The sequence below is a fragment of the Natrix helvetica genome, assembly GCF_964273705.1.
Source record: "Natrix helvetica genome assembly, chromosome: Z".
NCBI classification, from domain to species: Eukaryota; Metazoa; Chordata; class Lepidosauria; order Squamata; family Natricidae; genus Natrix; species Natrix helvetica.
Window position 1 is genome coordinate 53,986,762 of NC_138554.1, and position 26,599 is coordinate 54,013,360.

General features: G+C 37.2%; 2 protein-coding genes across 3 annotated transcripts in view; one reads left to right on the top strand and one right to left on the bottom strand.

Annotated features, from left to right (window-relative positions):
- Positions 1-26,599, bottom strand: part of LOC309401894 (uncharacterized protein) — a 395,822-nt gene that overhangs the window by 186,759 nt on the left and 182,464 nt on the right. The gene's annotated exons all lie outside the window — the stretch shown is intronic.
- Positions 1,606-26,596, top strand: NMT1 (N-myristoyltransferase 1). Of its 2 annotated transcripts, XM_081971212.1 has the most exons (13): positions 1,626-1,764; positions 10,782-10,846; positions 14,875-14,983; positions 15,451-15,595; positions 16,442-16,560; positions 17,352-17,443; positions 18,933-19,049; positions 19,535-19,705; positions 20,989-21,097; positions 22,532-22,702; positions 23,563-23,730; positions 23,970-24,107; positions 25,765-26,596. In XM_081971212.1, exons 4-13 carry the CDS (start codon positions 15,475-15,477, stop codon positions 25,783-25,785), a joined length of 1,227 nt encoding a protein of 408 aa, XP_081827338.1. In that variant the 5' UTR covers positions 1,626-1,764; positions 10,782-10,846; positions 14,875-14,983; positions 15,451-15,474; the 3' UTR covers positions 25,786-26,596. The 2 variants fall into 2 exon arrangements, with proteins under 2 accessions (XP_081827337.1, XP_081827338.1); XM_081971211.1 differs by lacking the exon at positions 10,782-10,846 and having other exon boundaries at positions 1,606-1,764.

Genomic DNA, 26,599 nt, shown 5'->3' on the forward strand with positions numbered 1-26,599 from the left:
AATCCATCACTTTAACATATTTTGTGCATTTTATATACAATAAGTTAATAAAGGCTATAGTCTGCACTATTTTCTATTAATATTCATACAAAAACTATTATGTGTATACAATCCTGATGTCCAAGGCTTAACCTTGATCAAGAAACTTTATTCATTCACATAGTTGACCTATTCCTTAATACCAAATAACTGAGAATGTTATATAAAACCTAGATTATTTTTGTGGAGTTGGAAATTATGTACATGTACCCAAAAATATCAGAATCACCTAATTTCTACAAGAATATTGGGAATGAACCTAGGTATAAAAGCAATTTCTAAAATGAAACTAATGTATGCTTTTTCTACAGTTTTAAATAAATTGGGTACAATTGTCAAGACTAATTTTCATCACAGCCAGTTTTCTTGAAAAGTGGCTGTTACAATAATGCTCAGTATAAAACTCATACCTGCCATCCACTCTATATGGAGCCCTGCTGACTTAATGAACCACATTCTAGGAAAAGTATGGGACTAAAGCCTAAATCCCAAAATAATACAGGAAAAACATATTTATTATACTAAAGCAGATTAATACCAAAGTTCAAATACGTCTTCAGTTCTGCTGAGTATTTTGGCTTTTGAATTTTTTCCTCTTAATCAGTAAGAACATAATAATGCTCCTGGACCAGACCAAAACCCATCTTAATCCAACATTTTGTTTCTCACAGAGGCCAATAAGATGGTTCTGTAGTGCTCTGAAGCACTAGATAAAAACCTACCAGTTTCAGGATTAAAATAGAGGACAAGAGAGTAATAGTTGGACGTCACCTACAATTCAAAGAATTTGATAAAATCAAATGAAATATAATTAAACTGTGAAGTAAATACAACAGAATACCTAACAAATAAGACAAAATAATCTAGGCAGATCTGTCCCTGAAAAAAACTGTTCCATATCTAGAATGAGGTTATTTCAAAATTAGAACTCCATTATATGGAAGAAAACTTCTCTCTAGAGCAGGGGTGGGGAACTGTGGCTCTTTTGCGACTTGTGGACTTCAACTCCCAGAATTCCTGAGGCAGCTATGTTGGTTCTGGAATTCTGGGAGTTGAAGTCCACAAGTCGCAAAAGAGCCACAGTTCCCCACCCCTGCTCTAGAGGGTCAATCAGCCCCCAACTGGCTGAATTTTAGAAAAGCAATTAAGATGATTCTGTTCTCTTCAGCATTTAGGAATTAAATGATATTTGAGTAGTTTTATGATGTGCTTTTTATTGTTTAATATTATATTGATCATTTTCCTTTTTAGTTAGTACTTTTTATTGTAATATTATTTTTTAATATTTTTACTTGCTGTAAACAGGTCAAAATTTGGGGGCACAATTAAGTAAATAATTGTTGAGTAAGTATTAAGTAAGGCTCCTATCTTGCCTGTGATTTAGGGCAACTCTGCTGGCAAGATAGCCGGAGGAGATAAGAGCTTAGTGTTGGGGAACCTTTTTTCTGCAAAGACTCATGGGTACTTTAGTCTCACGCCCTCTATTGCTTTAATAAGGGGTTTCTTAATTACACTGTTGCCTACAAGTCCCACGGCGCACTGCAGTTGAGCGTCCAATCGCGATTTGGCTTTGGGCACTGCGCAACCGCGTCAGTCGACGAGGCTTCCCTTTACCAAGATGGCGGACGACAGTGAGACAGCGGTGAAGGGGACAGCAGGCGAGGAGAATAATCATCAACATTGCAGCGATTGTGAGAACGATGACGAGCACAATTACAACCAAAGGCAAGCGGGTGCTGAGTCTGATGGAGCAAAATTCCTCGGAATGGAGCCGCCGTAGTATTATTGTAGAAGGGAGGGAGGAAAGGAGGAACGTGGGCGAGGCCTAGCCCACTTTCCTTTGCGTAGCACTTGATTGGGTGGGTGGGCTAGATATTGTATGCTGAATGGTTGGTTGCCTTGCCTGTTCCCAATGAAGCACCAATGGTCACCGACCACAGTTGCCGACAGCAGCATGACTGGGAAAAACTCAGCAATTGTCGGGCCTGACGCGTGTCCCAAGATCGTAATGGGACCTTAGTTTAGCTGAGATATTTGGCGATTTGGGCTAAATTGGGGTGTTTATTATGGCCAGGGATGGCTCGGGGTGCTTTCTTTCTTTATAGAGGCAAAAAAGTGCCATCATCTCAGCTCAGTTCTATATGCTTTGACAATGGCTGCTCAGAGTCTCATACAGACCTGTTTCCCTGCATCTCTTATTGTATGCTTTTAGCTAGTCACACTAAGAGCTACCGAGCGTCCAGAGCTGCTTAGATTACGAATTTCCTTCCTCTGGCTCAGCTTCAAGGCAATCCAGTGTGAAAACAACAAATCATCATGTCTAAGTATTAGAAAATTAAGGTTCTGTTTTAGTAAGGACAGAAACATGCAGTCTCTGATACCAAGTGATTGTGTTGATGTAATGACACGAAATGGGCATAGTATGACTATGGGATTGTTTATAAAAGAGGAAGTTGTCCATTTCCTTACAATGAAAACCTCAAATAGGTCCTAGAAAAAAAATCTTCAAAGGCATGAATGGTAAGTAAAAGGAAATTCAGCAAGTTGAGGCAAAGAACATAATATATACAGAATGAAGTTAGGGGGGGGGAATAGTTCAGAGTAATTATGGATTGGTTGAGGCATACAAAATGTCAAGCTAAATGTATTTGGTTATATATATATATATCCAATATATATAACCAAATACATTTAGCTTGACATTTTGGATATATATCCAGCAGGAATTATTAAGTTATGTCACAGTGGGTTATATGACCTACTCCATAAACTTTGAATTGTACAGAATGTGAAAGCCTCTGATAATTGGCAAACTGCTTGCTTTGCGGTGTAATATTCTTCTGAACTAGGTCAAACTGCCACACAAGTAGCAAGTTTTCATGACATTGATAAGGTCCACATTCCTTTTACTATATGTAACATACTCCCTGCAGCTAAAGGAAGGCTTCCAAAGTATGTCAATGTACTCCAGTTATATTGGTTCATTGAAGGGAAAGATAATAAATTGATTCAGGCTTTCCTGTACACAATAATAAGAGGGGTTATGTGCAGAGTTTCTTTGATAAACCAATGTCTGAATGTTTGATCTCTTTCTCAGACAAGTAACAACCCCCACTTCCAAAGATGACACTGTTTCTCACAAAACAAGCTTTTTGTGTAGTTCTATTACTACTGTATAACGTGCAAAAATAGATTTCCCATTATGTTCTACTGTATTATATCATAATTTATCTTAGAAGGAGCTCCTACATATTTAACAATTTCATGACTATTCAGAAATTAGCTAGGGCATTTCCTATTCCTATCTAGTCTTGTACAAAAATGTAGTTATGATAGGAACTGTTTTGTTGAATATCTGCCTATCATATTAGAGTGGGGGGAGAAGAGGCAAAAATATTAACTCCAGGCCCATTCACAAAAGAAACCCATGAATTGGGTTTAAAATTAATATTTTAATTTTCTATTAAAATTAATTATTACATCTGAGATTCAGACATCTTAGAAAATGGTATTGATTTTCTCATCACAATAAGAATTGTAGCAATATATTCTCTGTGGTGGTATGCTTGACGCCTTTGATTTGGTTGAGATTACAGAATTCTTTTCAGATGGCAATTCAGCTGTCAGAATCTGAATTAATCAATCTTGGTGATGTGTGTAATAAAAACTTTCCCTTGTAGAATGTGACCTGGAGTTTTATTTTAAAAAATTGGAATATGTAGAAGCAATACACCTACTCTTGTCATTGTAGGTGTATAGTCATGTCATAAACATGTTTATGGCATGTTAAAGACTAAACTGAAGAGAATGGACTTTATAGGTGACTTATTTTATCATATGGAATGGCAAAGATTGATTTAAACAATCTTGATTCCATTATGGAATTTAAAGCAGTATTTAACATTGCACTGATCCAGATGTGCTTACCTTCAATACAGCTAATGTATAATGTGATTTTGGGGCATTCAAAGGAGCCAAATTAGCACAAGTATTATGATTCTACTCTTCCTGTCTGGCTGTGTAATTTTGTATTACATATATTCATTTGTAATAAAACTTATTATTCCAGTTGTACCTGAAAAGTTACATGAAGCAACTCAGAAATCAGTGAAACATAGACAATAATAAAACAAAGTGTTCTTTTAAACAAAACACAGACTTAGGACAAAAGTTTATAGGCTACTTTGCTTTGTTCCCCAATTTATCTACTTTGTTTTCCCATGCAACTGGAGTATGTTCAGATGATGATTTGAGGATACAAGCAGATTCATATTCCAACATTATTTTAATCAAGTGTTCTTTTCCCAGATTATACACAAAATCCAATATCTTAATTGGGAATACTGCAAATATTTCTATGGTATGGGTACCATTGAACATATTTACAATTGTGGCCAGATACCTATTTTCCAGGAGTGACTATAATTTAAATTGACATACCATATCAAATCAAAACTGCTTATGGTCATAATATCTTTTTTAAAAACACATCCACAATTTGGGGAGATGTTTTTGAATGTAGTTTGGCTTTCTTAGTGGAGTACAATCTTACCTCAAATTGAGTAATCCCATAATCCAAGGTGGTTGTTTTTTTTACTCTGGGTTCAATCTGAAATTTATCTAATCCATCTCTATTCCCAGAATACCTCAGAATAGAAAATATTTTGTGTGGTTTATTTTCCATGTGAAATGGAAGAGGAAAACAGAATGCGATATTTATAATGTTTTATCTTAAATTTCCTGATAAGTCTTGTGGAACTTTATATTAATTACTATTTGAGCAAGATGAAAATTTGTAATATTTGAAAAAGTGATTAGTGAAGGTTGCTAACATACATTTTCTGGAATTTACTTACTAGAGTCAGGCAGTTATCTCTTACATTAGACTTCAGAATAATATTGTACTTTTGGGTATTGAGATTTCAAGACAAATCAGCAATAAATGTCTCTGCCCAGCAATCATAATGCATGTCCTAGTTGGCCTTGAAAAGATATGTATAAAGACAGTGAGCAAAAGCTTTGATTTGTTAGTTTATTGCCTTGAAGTAAGCAAAGCAATAGTGAAACAGAAACTAGCAATCTCTTGGGAAATTTCTAATCAGGCTTTGCTTTTTGCATTTAAGATTTCTTAGGAGCATCCCAAAATAAGTAAATTATATTCACAGCTTTTATGTATGGCTCTAATATAGATACAAATCAGCATTTCTTGAAATATTGTATTCCTCAGACAATTTGTCTCATTTGGCTACCTTTTGTAATTTAGTTTTATACCAAAGACTATGTAAAAAACTACTTTCAGACGAGAATTTCTGTACCGAGTGATATTAAGATTAATCCAGGGCACAGTGAAATCTAAACAAAAAATAGAACTGATTTTCTGAAATAAAATAGTTGTTCCAAAAGGAAAATATTTACTTTCTCCCCATCCATGTCACAGTGTTTAGATTATGAGAATGGGGTCATCTTAAATAAAATTACACTAAACTTTATTAGAGGCTCTTGGATTTTTTTTTACTTCAAGAATTTACTTCAAATGAATAATTATGTTGAATCTTAGAAGAGGCTCGTTCTCTTTGTACAAGTATCTAAGTGCAATAAATGATATAATCAAGATACTGGCCTGGAATAGTCTGCTCTTGACACAAATCAAGTTTTGATATCTTTTAATACTTCTTCCCCCTCCCCCCTGAAATTTCATTTAACTTCCATAAAACAAAAGAAAAAATATGACTATATGCATATTCTTTAATGTATCCCAAACAACAATGTACCCCAAGTACATTTATAAAACAACGATAAAAAAGAAAAGTCTTCTGTATTTTTTTTATAAAAATGGATCCTTTAATAAAATTATATATTTGTCCTTTTATTACATTACAAATCATGATATTATTGCATTCATAAGTGTGCAGTGTTAAAATTATTAATATTCTATTGTTTATATGTCTGAGTATTGGAAATAAAGGAAGAAACTATTCTATCAATATTAATTATAATTTTGAATTATTACAAGCATGATTATTGCAAGTATTACAAGCAAGAAATTATTTGAATTTTTCATACAAAATGTAGTGTAGATTAGAAAAAAATGCTGCATGTATCATCAACAATAAAATTATTTTTAAAAATCCTCTGGAAAACATGGAGGGACTCTTTCTTCTGCTGTGTTATTAAAATACCAGATAGTAATGTCATTAACAAGTTTGATAGAAAGCTGGAAAAAAAGTGTTTCCTGTTAAAAATGGCTTAAAAGTCACCCCTTATCTCTGGATTGAATATATAAACATGCAATAATTTCCATGAGTAAAAATTAGATATAGTTAGAATAGTGTAATTTAATGAGCAGTCTAAAACTTGATTAAAATCTTCAAAATTATATGATCCACAATCCAACTAATGATGTTTAAATACATGTAATAAAATAATTGAAAAATATTTAGCAGGACTATAGTAAGGAATTTAATAAGTTTATTAGTTTAAAAATATGTTTCTAAATTATTTGTTCCTTGATCTATTCAAAATTTTGAACACTTGTTAGAATTACTAAACCACTAGCAGATTTTGAATTTCTGCTAATTCTTTTGGGAGAATATGAGTTTTGTAAAAAAAAAAAAAAATACACCATTAGGTTGCCCAGTTTGGGAAGGATCTCCATCCCTTTTATACCAGAAAACTGTAAGATACCTCACACATACTGTAGAACTGAAAGTCAAAGAAAAAACAAACATGCTGTATTGGCTGTTATATTTGTGGGTAAGAATAAAAAAAATGATTTGGAACTAGTCCTTTTTTTAAAAAAAATGAAACTAAATAAAATGCATGACATTAAAATGAAAAGAACCCTTAATCCCACTCCAAAATATTCTACTACGACTTCTGGATGCACTGTGCAAAAATAACAGTTTAGGATTTCAAATCAACTTATTCCACTCTAAAAATAACCTGAAAAATTTGGAGAAACATCCTCCAGACCTACTGTTCTTTTATCTCAAATCCATTTTAGCAGCAGCTGGATTGAAAAACTTCTCACACCTGTATCAGGTGAGATAATTGAAACATTGCAGGAAAAAACTGAACCCTTTTGATTTAAGTTGTAAACAAGATTTACTGAATAGCTTTTCCTTCAGAATTATCTGTAAAGGAAGATCTGACTCCCCCCCCCCCCTCCAATCACCATCTTTGTTTCCTACTCAAGGATTCCTGTTTGCTGTGAAAATATTCAATACAATGCAGTCATAGCATAACCCAGTGTAATCTCAGAGCAATGGATTAGATAGTGTTTTGAGCTGACTAAAATGAAAGGATATGTAAGTTGAATTTCAATTCTATATTCTGGCTAGAATGATAAAATCATAGAAATAAATAGGTCTTGCTCAGTGTTTTGGGAATATTTAGAAAATATTAGTGATTTTTGCAATGAACGCCTTATTAAGGAGGTTGCTATTTTTGTTTTCTTTCAAAGCTTACGACATTTGTTCCAAGTTGTTTTTGAGAGTTTTGCTGCTAAGTCATTCTTACCATGTGATTTAATCACACGAAGCAGCTTTTCATTTTTATCACATCTTGGATTGTGAATATTTTCATTCAAATGATACAGAATGGCTTTTATGTGCATAAATCTAGTAATTCTGAACATTTAAATGCAGTGGAGAGGGAAAGAGTATTCAAGATAGTTAAAAGCTCAGTTTAGTTCCCTCCCCCTTGTCTTTAGGGTTAAGATTAATTTGGTTAAAGCTCCTCTGACAGCATAACAAGCTATTCCTCTCTGCCATGTGACTTAACATTGAACTGATGTACCTTAAGCAAGGCTGTACTTAATATGGCTGAGTCAACTTCCAAATGACTCAAGTTCCATCCTGCATTCTTTTAGTGCAACCTAGTTTGTATAATTCAATGGTTTCTTCTGAAAAAAGAAAAGTGTAGAATTATGGAAATCCAAATTGATACTGAACAACTTTAATATTCCTGGAAGGGAACTATTTCTAGAATATAAGTTAAAGATTAAGCCATCTAAATGAAAACAGCATTATAAGTAGTGCTCACTTAACAACTCCATCACTAAGCAATATAGTTGTTAAACAAGATATCACTTGATTGCACAAGCTTACAATCTCACTTATGCTGCAATCATTAAGTGAATCATCCATAATCATTAAGCACAATATCACATGAGTGCAGCCTGTGATTTTGTTGCTGATTTCTCCATTGACTGGTTGTTGGAAACCAGCTTTGAAGTGTGCAAATGACACTCACATGGCTGCAGAACATTGTGACAGTTCCAACACCTGCTGGTTGCAAAGTACTCAAATCTTGACTATGTGGCTATGGGGACGCTGTAATACTTGTAAATACAAGGACTAGTCATAAAGTTACTTTTAACTGAATGGTCCCTAACCAGGCCAGCCTTAAGGGAGAAATAATAAAGTATTAATATATTAATAATTAGTGAACATTATTAATGAGTAAAAAGGATGTGTGTATCTTCATTATGTACACAAAACAATTTTATTGGAATGCTTACAATTTGTCAAATTGATAAAGGTAAAGGTTTCCCCATCCAGTTGTATCCAACTTTAGGGTGCAATGCTCATCTGTTTCTTAGCTGAGGAATCAGCATTATCCGAAGACATTTCCATAGTCATGTGACCAGCATGATTATACACCAAGGTGCATGGAATACTTATCTTTCCACTAAAGTGGTACTGATTTATGTATTGGCATTTGCATGCTTTCTAACTGTTAGGTGGGCTGGACTGGGACAAGTAACGAGCTCATCCCGTCACATGGCACTTGGGTCTCAAATATGGGCTGTCAGCTTTCTAGCTGACAAGCTCAGCATCTTTAATCACAGAACCACTGCGGCCCCCATATCAGATTTATATACCGTGTTTCCCCGAAAATACAACAGGGTCTTATTTTCCTTTTACCTACAAAATATGGCTTGAGCTTTATTATGGGGGGAGAGTTTATTGCTTTGGGGTTGCCAGGCGGCTGCACTCCTGCGAGTGGGCTTAGCCTCATGGGCGAATGGCTTTGTCGCAGCAGCGCAACACAACAGCCATGAAGCGACCACACTCATGAGCAGCCACCCGACAAACCCCCTTTGCAGCCGGGCACAGCACCATTCACTGACCTAGGGGCATTGCCAAGCCGCGTGAGCGCCTGTTCGCTACCGCTTGGCTCCCACGGCTTGGCGCCTTAAAAATGCCAATGAATGGTGCTCTGCACAGCTGGAGAGGGAGGTTGCGCGAGCGGCTGTTCCGCTCTTGCTCACCCGCCTCCCAGCCTCACGATGCATGGCCCAGCTCTCATTACGGAGCTAGGGCGCCGGCGCCGCCATCCCAGCCTGGCTTTTTCCACGGCTTCCAACCTGAACCTTTCGGCAGTGGTCGCTCTGGGCACATGCTCTATGGTTGTGGGCCTGCTGCCTGCAGAGTGTACAACCATAGAGTGTGCGCCCAGAGCAGCCATTGCCGAAAGACTCGGATTGGAAGCTGCAGAAAAAGCCAGGCTGGGATGGCGGCGGTAGCGAACAGGTGCTCACGCGGCTTGGTGATACCCCTAGGTCAGTGAATGGCGCTGTGCCCGGCTGCAAAGGGGTTGCCAGGTGGCTGTTCATGAGCGTGGTCAGCAACACAGCCATTTGCCCATGAGGCTGTGCCTGGCTCGTTGGGAGCCCACTCACAAGAGAGCATCCACCCGGCAACCCCCCTCTTCAGCTGGGCACAGTGCCGCTCACCAACCTAGCGGTATCCCGAAGGCACCAAGCAACACAATCACCTTTGCCTCCCCCCAGGTTCCCGCGGCTTGGTACCTTCGGGATAGTGCTAGGTTGCTGAGCAGCGCTCTGCCTGGCCGGAGGTGGGGGCTTGTCCAGGGGGCTTATATGCCGGGGGGGTTAAATTTTTGCCCACCAGAAAAATGTGGCATGGCTGTATTATGAGGACATGTCGTATTTTCGGGGAAACACGGTAGCTGCCCGTTTCAAAAGTGACTGAGCAGCATCTAATGGTTCTCATGTTTTAAACTGTAGTTTAAAGAAAACTTGTTTGCTTCAGTCCGTTGAGAGATGATTAATTGCTCAGTTTCTGGGGCTAGACATAAGATTAAAAAATTCCTTATATGTGGGTTTATAGGTTCTTTTCATTTGTTGTAATGTTCAGAGACCCTGGGTTATGTTTGTTTCCTCTATTGTGTATGGTTTCCGTCATTTGGAGCCATTTGTACACATAGTGGGACATCTTGCTTATTTTTGTTCTAAGCATGTGGCACATGGTATGGTACTTGTTTTAAGATTAAATAGGTTTAAAAAGAGCACTATTTTTTTCTGTTTGGGGCTGTTTTTGCTTCATCTTTTTCATCTAGAAAAAGTCCCCAACCTCTAGTCTGCTGACCAGTACCGGTCTGTGGCCCATTGGGAACAGGAATGGTGGCAGACAAGCACACAAAGCTCTGTTTGCGCATGTGCAGGATTAGGTTGCATGTGCGAAACCCTTCCTCCCCCACGCCATTGCTGGTCCATGGAGCCCAAAAGATTGGGGACCGCTGATCTAGAATGTAAGACTGACACAACACTGCAATTACATTTCTCTATTTTCTTTAGTTGTATTTAGCTTAACTGTGTTTTTTTTTAATTCTCTATTTAAACACCACTTATGTGTTCAGTGATTGAGTTTATGCAGTAGAAATCCGTAACTGGATGTATTTTACCATTTTATGTATATTGATTGCCATATTTGCAGGTGATGTTGCATAAAAAAGAAGAAAAAACCACAACAACTGCACATTTTTGACAATAGGACGTTATGTGAGTTATATGGAAAGTGTTTTATTCTTTTCTATAGAATTGTGGTTAATCTGTGCTACAGAGCTTTATATCTTTATATCATAGCTTAGTTTTCTTTGTTCATTTGATTTTTCCACTATATACAACCAAAAGCATGCAGATTCCGTCTCACCTTAATATTTTGCCCAGACTTGTTCTGCTATCCCTTTGGGTTTAGGAAAGTTTATTTGCTCAAAATATTGTAGTTGATTAAATGTGTATTTGTCGAGTAGAATTTATGCTAGCTTCAACCTTTGAGAGGTAAGATTCAACAGATAATATATTAGAGAGAGATTTGGTGCAATGGCTTTAAATTTCAAGAACTTCAATTTATGTTTCTATTGGAAGGAACATTTTAATCACCAGTGAAGGACGCTACTTTGAGAAGTTCTGTATAGACTACCATAATGTTTTTATAGTGGAAGCTAACACTGATAATAATGTTCAGTTACCTGAAGAATGAACAACTTTACAGACTTCTAAAATAACAGCAGCCAGTCTCAATTTACAATACAGGCAGTCCTTGTGATAGCAACAGTAATGGAATCTGAAGTGAACCGCTTCATTAATGATACCCCTTCTCTGCTCTCCCTAGTGCATTTGTTAAACAAATGCATGGATCATTAAGTGGAGCATGAGGTGCCTCAGGGTTGAGGGAGACCCTGGGAAGTCTAGTGCAAGCACAAACCTACCTACATTAGACCACCAAGGCCTCCTAAGACCCAGACCCGGAGAACCCCAAGCTCCCCTTCCAGCCCCTTGGGACATCATCACTGTCCAATCTGTCACAATCTCACACTTATATTTCAAAGATCCTCAGCAGTCAGGGTAATGAGGGGGGCTGCCCTGTTGCTGGGCCATGTGGCACAATTAAGGAGAAGAAATCATGCCAGTTTCCTTTTCATTACCTGCATTAGCTCCCCAGTATTAGCTATCCTAACTTTACGCTAGCATAGTCAATGCTGAGAGAGCTAAACTTATTGCTAGTGAAAAGAAGAAACCCTGCTGATTTGCTTCTCATGGTAACCTTAGCTGACTCAGCATTAGCTGTGTTAGCATAAAGCTAGCATGGCCCAACAATGGATTGGCCTTTTCTAGGCGACTTCCTGAGCCCTGGATACCTTCAAAACGTAAGTGAACAGTGACTGGGGGTGGGCAGGAATGTGTGAAATCCAAAGCAGGCCCAGTGCCTGTGGGGACGCGGTAAGGAAGGCTGGGAAAAATAGATGGTTAGACATGCTGCAGCATCTCTACAGTTGGTTGTAAGGGCAAATGTATGCGGGGGCTGCAGGCATTATAACTGTGAAATGGGATCATATATAGTTGGGGGGGGGTTGTTTGTAACTGAACAGTCATTAAAAGACTTGTACCTCAAACGCCACTATGCTAGCATAAGCAATGTTAATGGATTAGAGAATTATAGGCGAAAACAACTGGAAGGCACCAGATTGGCAACTCCTGTTACATGCGGCTACAAACAAGGTTTTCACAGCAGTCATGAGGCCTTATCAGTGCCTTATGCTAGTTATGAATTCCAGAATGATAAGTATTGGATAGAGTACTATTGGTTGATAACAAGTGATTTCCAATAAGGATTTTCAACTCTTAATTATTTCAGAATAACAACAAAAACAATCACTTATTCTACCTAAATTGGAGTCAAATTGAAACATTTTTGTGGGCCAGCTCCAATTCTGGTTCAGAAAAATAATTTCTGGACTGACTGTTCATGATATTGCGCTTTACTCCAATTTGAGGATTTAATTAAAAAAAAAATATTTGCAAAATGCCCAGGCAATCTCATTTGTATGGTTTTTAAAAAATGTTTCTTTTGAAATGTTTCATCAAACGACAATTTTAAAGTGGAATCTGTTGGAGATAAATCAGCTGAAGTAGAAGATCAATCGTAATATTTGTCTGCAATGATTGCTATTCTGCAATGTTGCAGAAGAACATATATTTGGAAAACAATTCATAATAATTCATAATTTAAAGTTGTAGGTCAGGATAAACAAAAGTTTTTATTAGATATATCTTCAAACTCTTTTTGTAATCTCCCTCTACCCTCATTATGCCCCTGAAGACATGTCACATCATCAAAACATCCCATGTTGCCTTGACAACCAAACTATTATTTAAAGTGAAATATCCACCACAGAAGGAGTGCCCACTCTGGCCAAGATTATTGTTTTATTGTGTTGACAAATTATTATATGCTATATTGTTATTAATGTAATAATTATTAAGATTATTACTATCCAAATAGCTGAGTCTTTTATGCTGAGTGCAGTAATAATAATAATAACAATAATAATAATAATAATAATAATAGCGTGTGCTGTGTTGATTGTATAGAATTGTATTATAAGTTTTTATACTTTGAAGTTTTTTACATTATTGTCATAACCTCTGACTCAAAAAATTAATGTAGTATCATTAAGAAAGGAAAATGTGCTGCATCAGAGTAACAGCCAAGCAAGCTACATTATTCATGCAAACAAATCATATCATATGCTGTAATCAACCCTTTTCATTTCCTCACAAAACTGGAATACAGATTACAGTCTTCTTGCACATCAAAGGAAAAATTACTAATTGCATAAAACATGCATCTTAATTCCATTCATTCCACTCATGGGACAAGAAGCCAGTCCAACATTTTCCTTTGGTTACCCCATGTCTTTTCTCATCAGACATTGATTATATATGCCCATAAACACAATATCTATGTTATGTATTACACAGAGATGGAAATGATAGGATTGTGAATGGTAGTATGGTATACATACATAGGTAATTTCACAATAAATGTGAAGCATTTTGTGGTTATTTGTGCAAACTTTCAGACCTATAGAAACTGACTCTGATTTGAAGAAGAGTTGATATTTGTATATTAGCAAATACTAATATTAGCATATTAGTAAGCCAGTTAAGGATATTATGGATGGTATAACAATTGCAAGGATGTATAGATAGCCTTAGGGGAATCCTTACCAAAGGTTATCTTCAAACTAGAATAGCAAATCATGGGATTCATTCTTGAAAATTGCATGAGGAACTGGAGGGAATGTTGCTCAGATTTGCAAATGGCCTAAATTTGGGTGGGATAGCTATATTTAGAAAAATCTTAATAAATTAGAAAAAAGGGCTGAAAACAGCAGAGAAATATGTACTTAGGAAACAGAAATAAAATGCGTAGGCATGGTAGGAATGAGGGAGTTGGCTTAGCAAGAGAATTAATGAAGATATTCTTAGGATAGTAGTTTATTGCAAACTGATTATGAGTCAACAGTATAAAATGGCTGCAAAAATGCAAATGCAATTTTAGGCTTATTAAGTATATTTAATATACTTAATTTAAAAGTCTAGAATCCATATCACAGAATTAATACTTCTGCATTATTCCGCATTGACTGAACTCTCTTTTTAGTATTTTTTATTTATTTATTTATTTATCAGACATAGGAACCACCCATTTCCCTCACAGAGATACTTTTTGTTCAGTCCTAGCAAATCACAGGATTCAGACAAACTGAAACATGCTCAGGAAAGGGCAGGAAGGATGGTCAGAGATTTAAAAAGAATGAAAATTCCAGTTAAGTATTAGGAAAGTGTCCCTATCAATAGCAACAGCTTTACAGTGGAAGCAGTTAGCCGGAAAGGGTTGTGCTGTCATTCACAGAGGCTAAACAGCCATGTGTTTTGAATGCTTTAATTTGGATCATGCAAGGAATTAATTTAGGACTTGGTGACTAAATGGTTCTCTTTAATTCTGATCCTGTATTTGAAAAGATGCTCACATAATATCTGAAAAAAAATATACGAAAACCATTCATGGTTTAATTCCTAGCAATGGTTTCTCTGAGTAGCTTGAGACTATTCGAAGATCTGTAGTTAACAACCTAAAGGAAGGAACTCTTGAATCTTCTCTTTTCTTCCTGCAGTCTCAAAATCCTGTTGTTAGCAGTGAATATTTTAGGTTTATTTCTTATGTTCCTTTTGTTTTTCAGTGGCTTAAGCTCAACAGATGAAAGTGTGTGTAAAAAGAAGAAGAAGAAACAGAAACGGAAGAAAGAAAAGGGGGAGCAATTTGATCTGGTCCAAGATCAATCTGCAAAGGTAAGATAACTTTTTCAGTAGATTACTACGTTGAATTCTTCCAAACCTTCATGCCTGCATATGCATATACTGGACCATAATTCTTATCATATTTACTTTGGGGTATGTGTGCAACCAGAAGCACTAAGAATCCAAATTGAAGCTGCTTGTTCCTTTCAGTTGGAGTAATCTTAATCTGTCTGCTCATGGTCTATCTACCAACAGTGATATAAATTAGCAGCTCTTTCTTGGGGAGGTGGTTCCTTGGGAGAGTGTGTGATTGACTGTGCAATATTTTTTGTTCTTGTTCAGGATAGGTAGAGGTATAAAGGGAGAACATATGCATTTTATGTAGTCTTTAGAGAAGAAAAGCAGGATATCTCTCCCCCCCCCTCCAAAAAAAAGGAGAACAGTTTAATTTTTCTCAAAGGGCAAATAATGAAGGGCTGGTCAGTCTATTATTTTTTCTACATTTGGTTCATATAAAGGTGAATTCATTGCCAGCAGAAAGGATGCAGGAGATTCAAAAAGCCATTGAGCTCTTCTCTGTAGGACAAGGGCCTGCTAAGACCATGGAAGAAGCCACTAAACGCAGCTATCAGTTCTGGGATACACAGCCTGTGCCCAAGTTAGGTAGGTATGAAAAGAGGGTCTTTTTCTTTTTACCTTCTTTCTGTTTTAAGGAAAATAAAGCACGTGCAAACTGTACACATAACTCTTGACTTATGACTGGTTAATGACTATTGAAAATTACAATCAGCCTGAAACGGGTGCTTTATGGTCATCAAGCACTTCTTGCTATTGTAAAATGTACCATATACATATATTCCATCACCGTCCCATGACTGCACCTCAGGTGCTTGGGAGTCAGCTCACCTTTATGACCAGCCATGCAGTCAAATGTCTACCATTTGCAACATTTTTTGCTAGGTATTTTTTGGCAAAAAACACCCGTTTAGAAGAATGGGTCCACACTAATGATTGTGGTGTTTTCTTAACAACCATGGTGATTCATTTAATGATCACTACAAAAATGTTGTAAAATATGGGTATCTTGACTTAACTGCCGTTAACAATAACAAGAAATCTGGTCCCAATTGCGGTCATAAATCAAGGACTATCTGTAAGTTTGTGCCTTTCATGCAACATTGAAAGACAGGGGAAGAATCAAGTTAGAAACAATACTGATCCAAATCCAGGAACAGGTTAGAAGTAGACTGAAAACAAGAGTAAAATGTGAGCTAGTGGACAAGGCTGTTCAATCTTGAGCTGTAAATATTCTTTTCTGAGGCTGTCTTGTAGCAATAGTGCCATAGGAATCAGAAGCATGGAAGATTGGAGCTGCCCAAACAAAAGGTAATAAAGCAGTTTGTGAGTTTAGACATGAAGACTGACTAGGCAAGGCTAGGAATGTTTCTTGGAGAGTGAATTCTCACGTATGGAGATAACTTGCTTTCATTCTTGTTTCCCTTCTCTCAGGTGAGGTAGTAAACACTCATGGACCTGTTGAACCAGACAAGGATAACATCCGTCAGGAGCCTTATACCTTGCCTCAGGGCTTTATGTGGGATGCCCTGGACTTGGGGGACCGAGGTGTGGTGAGTAGGGATGAGGCACAACTAACCATCCTTTAAATTTCTTTTTAAAACTATTGCCTCCTCTCACCCCTCTTTCTGCTATTATGATGTTTCATCACTTCCTCTAGCATCAGCTTTAGAGTCCTGTTTTTTTAAAATTGAACTCTCAAACATTTTATTAATGATCCTATATTCCTTTTTTCTCATCTGTGTTAGACATAACTGATTGATATAGCTACTTTTGTACCTGCCCTCTTTGTTCTGTTCAACTATACTCCCTCTTCTCTATCCCAGCCACCTTCAGAAACCTTCCTAAGACAGTTTCTTTTGTAGACTTTGTGAAAGCTTATTTTGCAGAATTGTTTTGCAATTTCATTTTGTAGTGTTTAGCTTGACTCGCTTGCTTGATTCTGCTGTCTCTGAGTTTCTATTCATATTCTACTCATTTGTGTCACAGTCACTCAGAATCTCATGTGTTGAGAATATGAAATGCCTCCTTACCTTAGAGCCAATGTTGATTTATACTTTTATAATTTAAAAACTGCTCCTTTCGGGACTGGTTTGAAATTTTATGCACAAACTGTGCTGTAAAGCCGTAGGTTTTATTGCTTCACTGGAATTGGATAAAAATTATTTGCTAAAATCCATTGTCAGAAGCAAATTTTTCTTATAGCCATTTCTAATTCTGCCATAGTGTGCTGGTTGTTTTCCCCACAATGAACCTCTATAATCAGCAGGTGCCCTGTTTTCTCTTAATAGAGAAAGCTTTGCTTCCTTAAGCAGATTATGCTTCTCCTTTTTACTTTCTTTAGCTGAAGGAACTGTATACTCTCCTGAATGAAAACTATGTGGAAGATGATGACAACATGTTTAGGTTTGATTATTCCCCTGAATTTCTCCTGTGGTGAGTTACAGTTTTTCCTGAATATCTCAGAGGTGTCTGTCCACTTTTCTTTCTTGTACAGAAGACCATAAACTACTTCCTTTCAACAAATATAACACAGAGGGTTTTCTCCAAGTGCTGGGGAGTAGATTCATTGTGTTCATCTTAACATGTTAACTACTCCCTAAAATCTTTTTTTGTCAAAAGACTGAAATCCCCTTTCACAGGAGATAGGATAATCTTTCTTATCTGCATTAGGCAAACCTATTTTTATCTTCCTGAATAGTTAGCATATAGGAAACAAGTCTCCACTTACAGGTTCACAGGCTGAAATGCTGCTTCTAGCAAAGTAATGTAGTTCAATGAGCTACACATGCATAACTTGAAAGGAACACATTAGAAAAACAAGAAATAGACAATTCATAGTATTTCAAATAAAGATCTGAAAACTATGATGGGGTCCTACTTTGGGGGTCCTTGCATATAATGAATGAGCGGCTGTGTTTCTTTCAGGTAAACATTTGACAAGTCAGTCGTTTCTTCTGTGTGACAAAACGGCCCACTAAGAAGAACTGCTCATATTAGTGTATTAGCTAGTGGAATATTTCCATTCTATATTCATTTAAATTGAGTTGGTGGGAAAAGACATTTTAAAGTTTAAGTGAGATCCTGCCAATAAGATGATCCTTCTTTAGATAGGGACAGCCTAAGCTTATTACTGTCAGTTCACGTAAATCAGAGTTAGTCAGAAGAAAAACAAAAGTAAATCTAAGCTTTCTTTATTGTTCAAAATGATACCTCTTTCAGACAGGGTAATCCCATATTGGCAGCTTTCTTAGGGCTCAATGGTTTGTTTTTAATATACCTACTATGGATGTATTAGCTAGGGTTGAATCAAAATGGCTATTGGAATAAGACCTTGTGTTAGTACTGCCTTTGTTCTCTTATTTGGCAGCCTTGGCATTCAATAATTTGGGATTTCTCCAGCCAACTTGCTCCATTTCACTGTTTTATTATTGGCTATTGAGGAAGAAACTTTCTTTTCTCTGCTGCGATGGACTAGAAAAGCAAGGATGACTCTTCCATCTTTCTTTTACTAGCCTCTTTGGCTTTCATGTTGGGCCTTTGAGCAAGAGGCTGCCCCATCCTTTGTCATTTTGGAAACACAGTTGGTTTCCCATGAAGAAAAAGTAATCTTCTAATTGTCTTTTGCAAGTGCTATGTAATTTTAGCCCATAGTTTCTTTTCTAGACTTGCTTTTAATTCATGCAGGGAATCCTTATGAATGAAAAGCAGGCAAGTGAAACAATTGTTTGACAGGGAAGTTTGTATTGTGTTATTAAATGCCTAAAGGTTCTCTTTCCTATGAGATTCACATATAAAATTTCCTTTGTCTGCCTAATGCTGGCATACATGGCTCCATCTTCTGGCCATAGTAAATGTCTTGTGTTAAATGGCAGGTTCTTGAATCAAAAACATTTTATTTTACAACATTGTGGATTTTCTCCAGGGCTTTGCGTCCTCCGGGCTGGCTTCCCCAATGGCATTGTGGTGTCAGGGTGATCTCAAGCAAGAAGTTGGTTGGCTTCATTAGTGCTATTCCAGCTGCTATCCTCATATATGAAACGTAAGTCAAGTCATACTTCTCTGTTTATGCCCCGAAGAGCTGCCTTTCCCAAACTGCCTCTCTCCTTCTCACCCTTCCTTCTTTTCTTCCTTGATGAGAGTTAACTGGAGTTTAGAACTGAACAAAAAAAGTACACTCACACTGTATTCTTTCAAATTAGGGGCTCTGTGCATTTATAGAGTGCTTTTCAGCTTCTTGTTGCAAGTATTATAGTGGAATAAATGAGCAAGACTTTGTGGAAGGCTTGAATCCCAAGTCCTCCCATTTTAAAAAGCATATAAATGTATAACAATGTAAACATCCGGAAATAGAGAATGTATCTCTATGCTGTAGAGAGAGATAGCATATCTTAGGCTCTTAAATGGAGAGAAGAAAAAGATGTAGCCTTGGCAAATACAGAAATACATCTTTTTTATATTCCTCCAGTTTGCTTTCCAAATTGTGAGAGATAGTAGTGGGTAATGGTTTCCCCTCTTCCATTAAAGGGAAAAGAAGATGGTAGAAATAAACTTCCTTTGCGTGCACAAGAAACTGCGTTCCAAAAGGGTGGCACCTGTTCTGATACGGGAGATCACCCGACGAGTCCACTTGGAAGGGATTTTTCAGGCTGTATACACAGCTGGTGTAGTTCTACCAAAGCCTGTTGGGACATGCAGGTAAGTACCGATTCCTTGGTTTTTTCCCCCCTTTTCTACTTTATTTCCCTCTATGTTTTATTTTTGTTTACAATAATACAATAATACAATAGTAGAGTTGGAAGGGACCTTGGAGGTCTTCTAGTCCAACCCCCTGCCTAGGCAGGAAACCCTATACCGTTTCAGACAAATAGCTATCCAACATCTTCTTAAAGACTTCCAGTGTTGGGGCATTCACAACTTATGTTGCTTAAAAGCTCATCTCTTAGATGCACCCTTTACTTTAAAAATGAAAAGAAAAGTAGTCCTCAAACCAGAAAAGGGAATTATTGAGCAAGAGAGGAAACGTTTGAGCTGAAAAATCCTTACATACTGCAAAAAAACTGGAGTCACACAACATTTTCTTTAGGCATAGGTTACTGAAGTAGAACATGGAGGTTCTTGGCCTGGCTGGTTAACTAGTTACCATAGCTTGAAAATAAAGCAGTGTGTATTTGGAAACAGTAGGGCCAGAATTTAAGCCAGTCATTCTCAATAGCCCACCAGTTAATTGGAGTGAAAAGTGAAGATTGCTTTGCAAAATTAAATATCAATTTTGTCTCTGTCTCCATGAATTAGACATGGGCATAGAGCCAGTTTGATCTGGTGGTTGAAACATCAGGCTAGAAAACAGGGATGTGAGTTCAACTCCCACCTTAGCCATGAAAGCCATCTGGGTGACTTTGGGCCAGTCACTCTCTCTCAGCCCAACCCACCTCACAGGGTTCTTGTGGAAAAAATATGAGAAGGAAGGTGTATTGGATATTTTCAATACCTTGCATAATTGGTAGAAATAATACAAATGGGATTAAATAAGTAAATATTTTTTAAAAAAAATAGAGGTTCAGGCTTAATTCTTCCATTTCTCTGCCAGTAAATACAGACAGATTCATTATGAAGAAGAGAGGGAGGGGTACCAAGTTTTCTGATACTGTAGATTTTGCAGTGGATGGGAACAGATAAATGCTAGATGTATCACTATTGCTAAGAAAGTAGTTTCACTTTTAACATCCAGAGTGACTGGGAATATGATGAATATGAGATACTGAAAGGAAACATGTTTTAGATTGGCAGCTGTTCGTTGTTTTTGGAAATTGTTGAAATATATATATATATACTTCCCCTTTTGAATGTAAAATATAGTTCTAATACTGAGCTAAGCCTTGTTGATAGGTTTCAAGATTCCAAGATACACACATCCTTGAAGAAAAACACCATATGAGTGGAATGAATAACCTGGGATATTGCTTTTTTTTTTTAAATAGGTATTGGCATCGGTCACTAAATCCACGTAAGCTGATTGAAGTCAAATTTTCCCACCTCAGTAGGAACATGACTATGCAACGCACCATGAAGCTTTATCGGCTTCCCGAGGTGAGTGGTTATTGACAGGGATGCTACCTTAAAAAGTTCTTTTTATAACAGAAGCTCAAGAAATTTTCCATCTTGCCGACCATCTTTCACCTGTCCTCCAAACTTAATTTCTGAGAGTGTCACTCAGAATTTAAAAGCATAACAATAGTCAAATCTAATGGGAGGGGGAATATTTCATGTGTTATATTTAAGCTGCACTTTCAGTGCTGAAAAATATTTTGTCTTTCGTGTTAGGATAGGATTGTGTTTATGCTTTGCTTTGATACATTCTGCATTTCACTTCTTCAGGAGTTCCAGAAATTATCTAAAACGATGTTCCCAAAGTATAGCAGAGCATATTATTGCACATTCAAAATAACTATTTTATCCCACAAAAGATAACTGAAATAATAAATAATTCCTATGGAGCCTGAGTCTAAAGCAGGGGTATCAAATTCGCATCGTCATGGTGTTGTCACATGATGTATCAGGATTTCCCCCACTTCGCTAAACCAGGCAGGGGCGGGGCCAGCATGTGATGCATCTGGCCCTTGGGCCACGAGTTTGACACTCCTGGTCTATAGGAAACATTAAGTGATGCATTTTTACATGAAGCATTGTTCTGTCTTTCCCATTTTATTCATCATCTTCTATGAGGAGGTAGTTCTCCATATCACCATGAGATGTGTTTAAATAATTTTGGTTACTCTCAGTGCACTGCTGAATCTTCTCAGATATTATTGTTTAGTTCATGTCTGGATAAAATATTCTGTGCTAGAAAATCTGATTTTTATAGAAACACAAGCATTAACACTTCCTGGGAGCTCTCTTCTATTCCAGAAAATTTGTTTATAATTCATGAAGAAAATGGCAGTCAGGATATTTTAAGAATCCAGATCAAGAAACAATATAGGGAATGATGAGAAAATTATTACCCTCATACTAAAACACTGGTCATTTTTAGAATTTTTTTCACTATATTGCATTGGCCAATAGCTTGGAATGGAAGGGAAAATGTGTGTGTGTGTGTGTCTTCTGGATCATTAGCTTTGGAGACAACATTCTCCCTAGTAATGATTGCACAGTGGTGTGAATTGTGCAATTTAGTTCTCATCTTAGCGAGGTATTTAGATTTAAACGGAACGGCTCCTTCTTTGCTTCTAAAATCAAGACATTGTAGAAGCAGACCCAATTTATAATATTTGTGAATTGAGTTCTTCTAATTCAGTGTTGTCACCTTGACAGGTAGTATACTATTTTTATAGAGTTGTTAGGGATTGACTGAAATATAGGATTGTTTGCATGCAAAGGTGATATAATATTAAGGAATAGTATTTCATTGAGAGTTTTTCAAATATAGCTTGAAAACTGACAGGAACATTTCTCTTCATCCTCAACCAAATGAGTTCCTTAATATAGAGTGTTTCTAAATGAATGAATTGTATCTCTTTCTAGACTACTAAGACACCGGGGCTACGGCAGATGGAGCGCAAAGATATCCCTGCTGTGCACAAACTTCTGGCAGAATATTTGAAACAATTCCATTTGTCCCCTATGATGACTGAAGAAGAAGTGGAGCATTGGTTTTTGCCCCAGCTCAACATCATTGACACATTTGTTGTTGAGGTGAGGGCTTTTTTTTTTGTTAGTCCAATCAGCTCACCATCATTTTGAAATATACCAACAGAGTGCTTATGTTTTGAAATATACCAGCAGAGGGTTTATGAGAGAAGGGTGGGGGGAGAGAGAGTGAGAGAGAGAGTGAGAGTGAGTGTAAGTCAATTTACATTCTGGCTATATGTCCACATAGAGAAACAATCCTGAAAATGCAAAACCGTCTTCCCTAGCCTAACACTCTTCATATGTCTTGTTGGACATCAACTTCTATAATGCCCAGCTAGTATGAATTGAGACTGAGCATTATGGGAGTTGATGACCAGCTGATTTGGATGACAAATATTTGGGGCAGGGAGCTCCAACAATCCAGAAAGTAAATGGTGCTCTTGGGCACTGCTGTATCTAAAAAGTTTGGATTTAAAGCAATTTAAACAGAAACCTGCAGATACAAGTGAAAGAAGTGGTAGAATTCTGAGGCCATCAATTATATTTTACCGTTTCAGAAACTGAACACCATTTTTAAAACTCTCTGATCCTAAAGAAATATATTCTATTTTTTAAAATCCTAGAACTTGAGACGGGGGAATGGGAGAGAGAAAAAGAACAGAAAATTCAAAAATTGCATTTTTACCACCTGCAGTCTGAAGTAGTACATAGAGCTTTTCTGCCTGATTTCCTATTCATTATGTTTCATATTTAAGCCAGAATCACATGCAAAAAGGGCGGAAATGCCATACAAATTTCCTTACTATGCTAAACTGTGGAGAACAGGCATAATAGCTGATGATAGTACTAGCATTATAGTTGGTTTCCTCTGATTGAAGGGTGAAAAAAAATAAATTCTAAAGAATCTTAATTGTTTTCACCAGAACACTGATGGGAAGGTGACAGATTTCCTGAGTTTTTACACACTGCCCTCCACCATTATGAATCATCCTACACACAAGAGTTTGAAGGCAGCCTATTCATTCTACAACGTCCACACCAAAACACCTCTTATTGACCTCATGAATGATGCTCTCATACTGGCCAAATTGGTGAGTTTCTTTCTTGGTTTGCTTCTAAATGCTATAGCATTTATTGGGGGGGGGGGGGGTATTAATGCAATCAATCTTTCTTTAAGAGATTGAAAGACAAAAATGCAAAATGCTCACTAATTGATTTTTTTTAAATGAAATTAATTCTGCTACAATTGAACAAAATGTGTTTCTTCTTACTACCATGGAGCTACAAAGTATATACTGACCAGGTTTTCTTTAACTGCCTCTTTTTGCAGAAGGGTTTTGATGTTTTCAATGCACTGGATCTTATGGAAAACAAGACCTTCCTGGAAAAGCTGAAATTTGGAATTGGTGATGGAAACTTGCAGTATTACTTCTACAATTGGAAATGCCCCAGCATGGGAGCAGAAAAGGTGGGTAAAATCCTGCCTCTTGTATGTTAGGTTAGGCAAATGACATGAAAAAAGTTGCCCTTACAACTGTAAAATTGTTACCCAGATCGAGGCACATAAAGGACAGGTATATCTGCTGCTGGAGAGAAGAGGTAGCGACAGCTGCAATTTAATCCCAAAGAACAGAGCTTGTCTACTTAGTGCAATTACCTCAGAGGAACCAAAGAGTTAGGGGGAATCTTAAATTAACTGAAAATGGAGTACTAGAGAAAGAGGTTTTGTGGGAGATGCAAATAATAAAAGTGAGTGACTAAAGCAAAGGTAAGAGAAGCACTATCCCAGGTGTTGCTGAAAATATGGTGGTAGGGGAAGTTTATTTGAAAGTAGCTGAATGAATGTGGACAAAAGGTGCAAATGAAAACAAGGGTGGAAAAGAAGTGGTGAGGAAACCTGCTGCATCTCCTTCATTGCAAATTTAGATCAGCATAGTAGCCCTGTGCCCTTTTTTATGCCTTGTGCATGTAGACAGCCATTTAGAGAGAGTTCTTACCTTATACTGATAAGAACTCTTGAGAAAATAGTGGAGTCTGTGTGGATAAGAGGTTCTCCATGCCAAATGTTCATCAAAAGGCAAGAACAGGACAATAGAGTTAGTGCAGTGAATGAACAGAACTGGAAGTGTTAAGCATGCTTATCCTCGTGGATCTTGGGACTTGCTACAGAATAAGCATGCATGGATTTCTTTGTGCTTGCACTCTGAGGGCATAGGTCTCCCCCCCCCCCCAGAAAGAAAGAGACAAAAGAAAAAAAACAGTTCAATATTATAGCAGCAGCTTTTATATGCTATGTGGGAGTAACACTCATGGAAATCAGTTTTTTTTACTACAAAGTAAGCTGCTTAAGTTTATGCTTGCTGAGCTCCATCCCACAAACAATTTATCTTTCTCTGTATGAATATGTATAAGAGAACGAATGCTGTGTGGGGAAATGATTTATATATTTATGCAGACATATCAGTGGAAAGCCTTAATCTGCAGACATTTAATAATTCATAGGAATAAGGTGTTGTTGTTTTTTACCTGCTCCATCCTTTCTTGGTATAGTCTTTAGCCAGTTCATATGTAATGTTCATGTTTGCATTGGGGTTTTGCATTGATCTGGATTGATTTGAGATAAAGTTGATTTAAGGAAACCCCAATCAGTACAATATGCATGCTCCAATCCAATACTTCTTTGGATCCAGATCATTGAATAATGCTGAGATACACTCATGTAAGTTTGGTTTTCACATGAACACATTTGCTGGGAGGAAAAAACTTGTTTTTATTGAGGCTTGGGATGCCTTAATTGGCAGAATAAGCAGGATATCTGCCTGTTTTGTTTGTCTGCTTTTACCTGATCATTGGGAATGTGGTCTCAAATTCAGATTTCCTTTAGAGTATATCTGGGGGTGAAAAAAATAACCTTCCCCTCTTCGGTTTCTAGCTATTATGCATAAGTAAAATCTGAAAAAAATAGGCCAGCACTGATTATCAAACCCCTTTTCAGTATTCAAGAGACAACCTGCTTTGAGTACAAAGCAGGGTTCACCCATCAGGTGAGTTGTGCATAGACCTGCTGAATCAAAAGGACGAAAATACTTGTTAACCCTTCCTTTCATCTTGAACGTTTTCCATAGGTTGGCTTGGTGCTGCAATAACAAATTTTCTCCGAAGAAGGGCAGGCGGAAACTGAAGGCTGGGGCCAATTGCCAGCATGGAACTGCCGTCCTCATGGTTCAGAGTTCCATGGAAGTGACAGAGTCCTGGGGAGGAGCTGGTGCCCACTGCTATGTGACCTGACGTTTCTGATGATTGTATCATGTGCCACTGAGCACACCAGTGTATTTCTGCCAGCTCTTGGCCTTTCCCCTCCCTCTTCTCCTCATACAACATGATCAAGGGAATGTAACTGCTGAGAATTAGCTCACAATTTTACAATTGGCATATATTGGAGTTAACGGGTGAATAATAATAAAAATTATATTATATATTCTATATTTTAACAATGATTGCTGTTCATCTGAAGTGGAAAATGGGGTGGTACCATCAGGCAGCATAGCTTTTTAATCTTAGAATTATTGTTGAAAGAAATATTAATTGCCTGGTGGTTTATGATTTTTTCAAAAAAAAATCAAAATTTTGGCTCTTTGGATTTATATCAGAAGAGTACAGTGCATTCCCTCTTCCCAAAAGAGGTGTATTCCCTCTTTTTGTGAGGCAAAAATGATTCTGAGCTGCAGTACATAATTGGCCTAGTTAATGGAAGTTTTAAAGCCAGCTTTCAGTTTTTACATAGCACTATGGCCTTTTTAATTCCAATCCCTTGTTAAGACAACTTTCTTTTAAAAACCAAAGGGCTATTTTAATGATGGATGATCTTTACTTCGTGGTGGAATGGGGTATGAATCCCAGCTATTGTTCCCTGGATGTGCACTAATAAAACTATAGTATAATGTTTGAATAACCAAATGT

Excerpts from the sequence above, each read along its gene's own strand:
- NMT1 (XM_081971211.1), top strand. The coding sequence starts at position 1,658 with ATGGCGGACGACAGTGAGACAGCGGTGAAGGGGACAGCAGGCGAGGAG. Across the intron at positions 1,765-14,874 it reads GAGCACAATTACAACCAAAG|TGGCTTAAGCTCAACAGATG; the intron begins GCAAGCGGGTGC and ends TTTGTTTTTCAG. Across the intron at positions 19,050-19,534 it reads GCTATCCTCATATATGAAAC|GGAAAAGAAGATGGTAGAAA; the intron begins GTAAGTCAAGTC and ends CTTCCATTAAAG.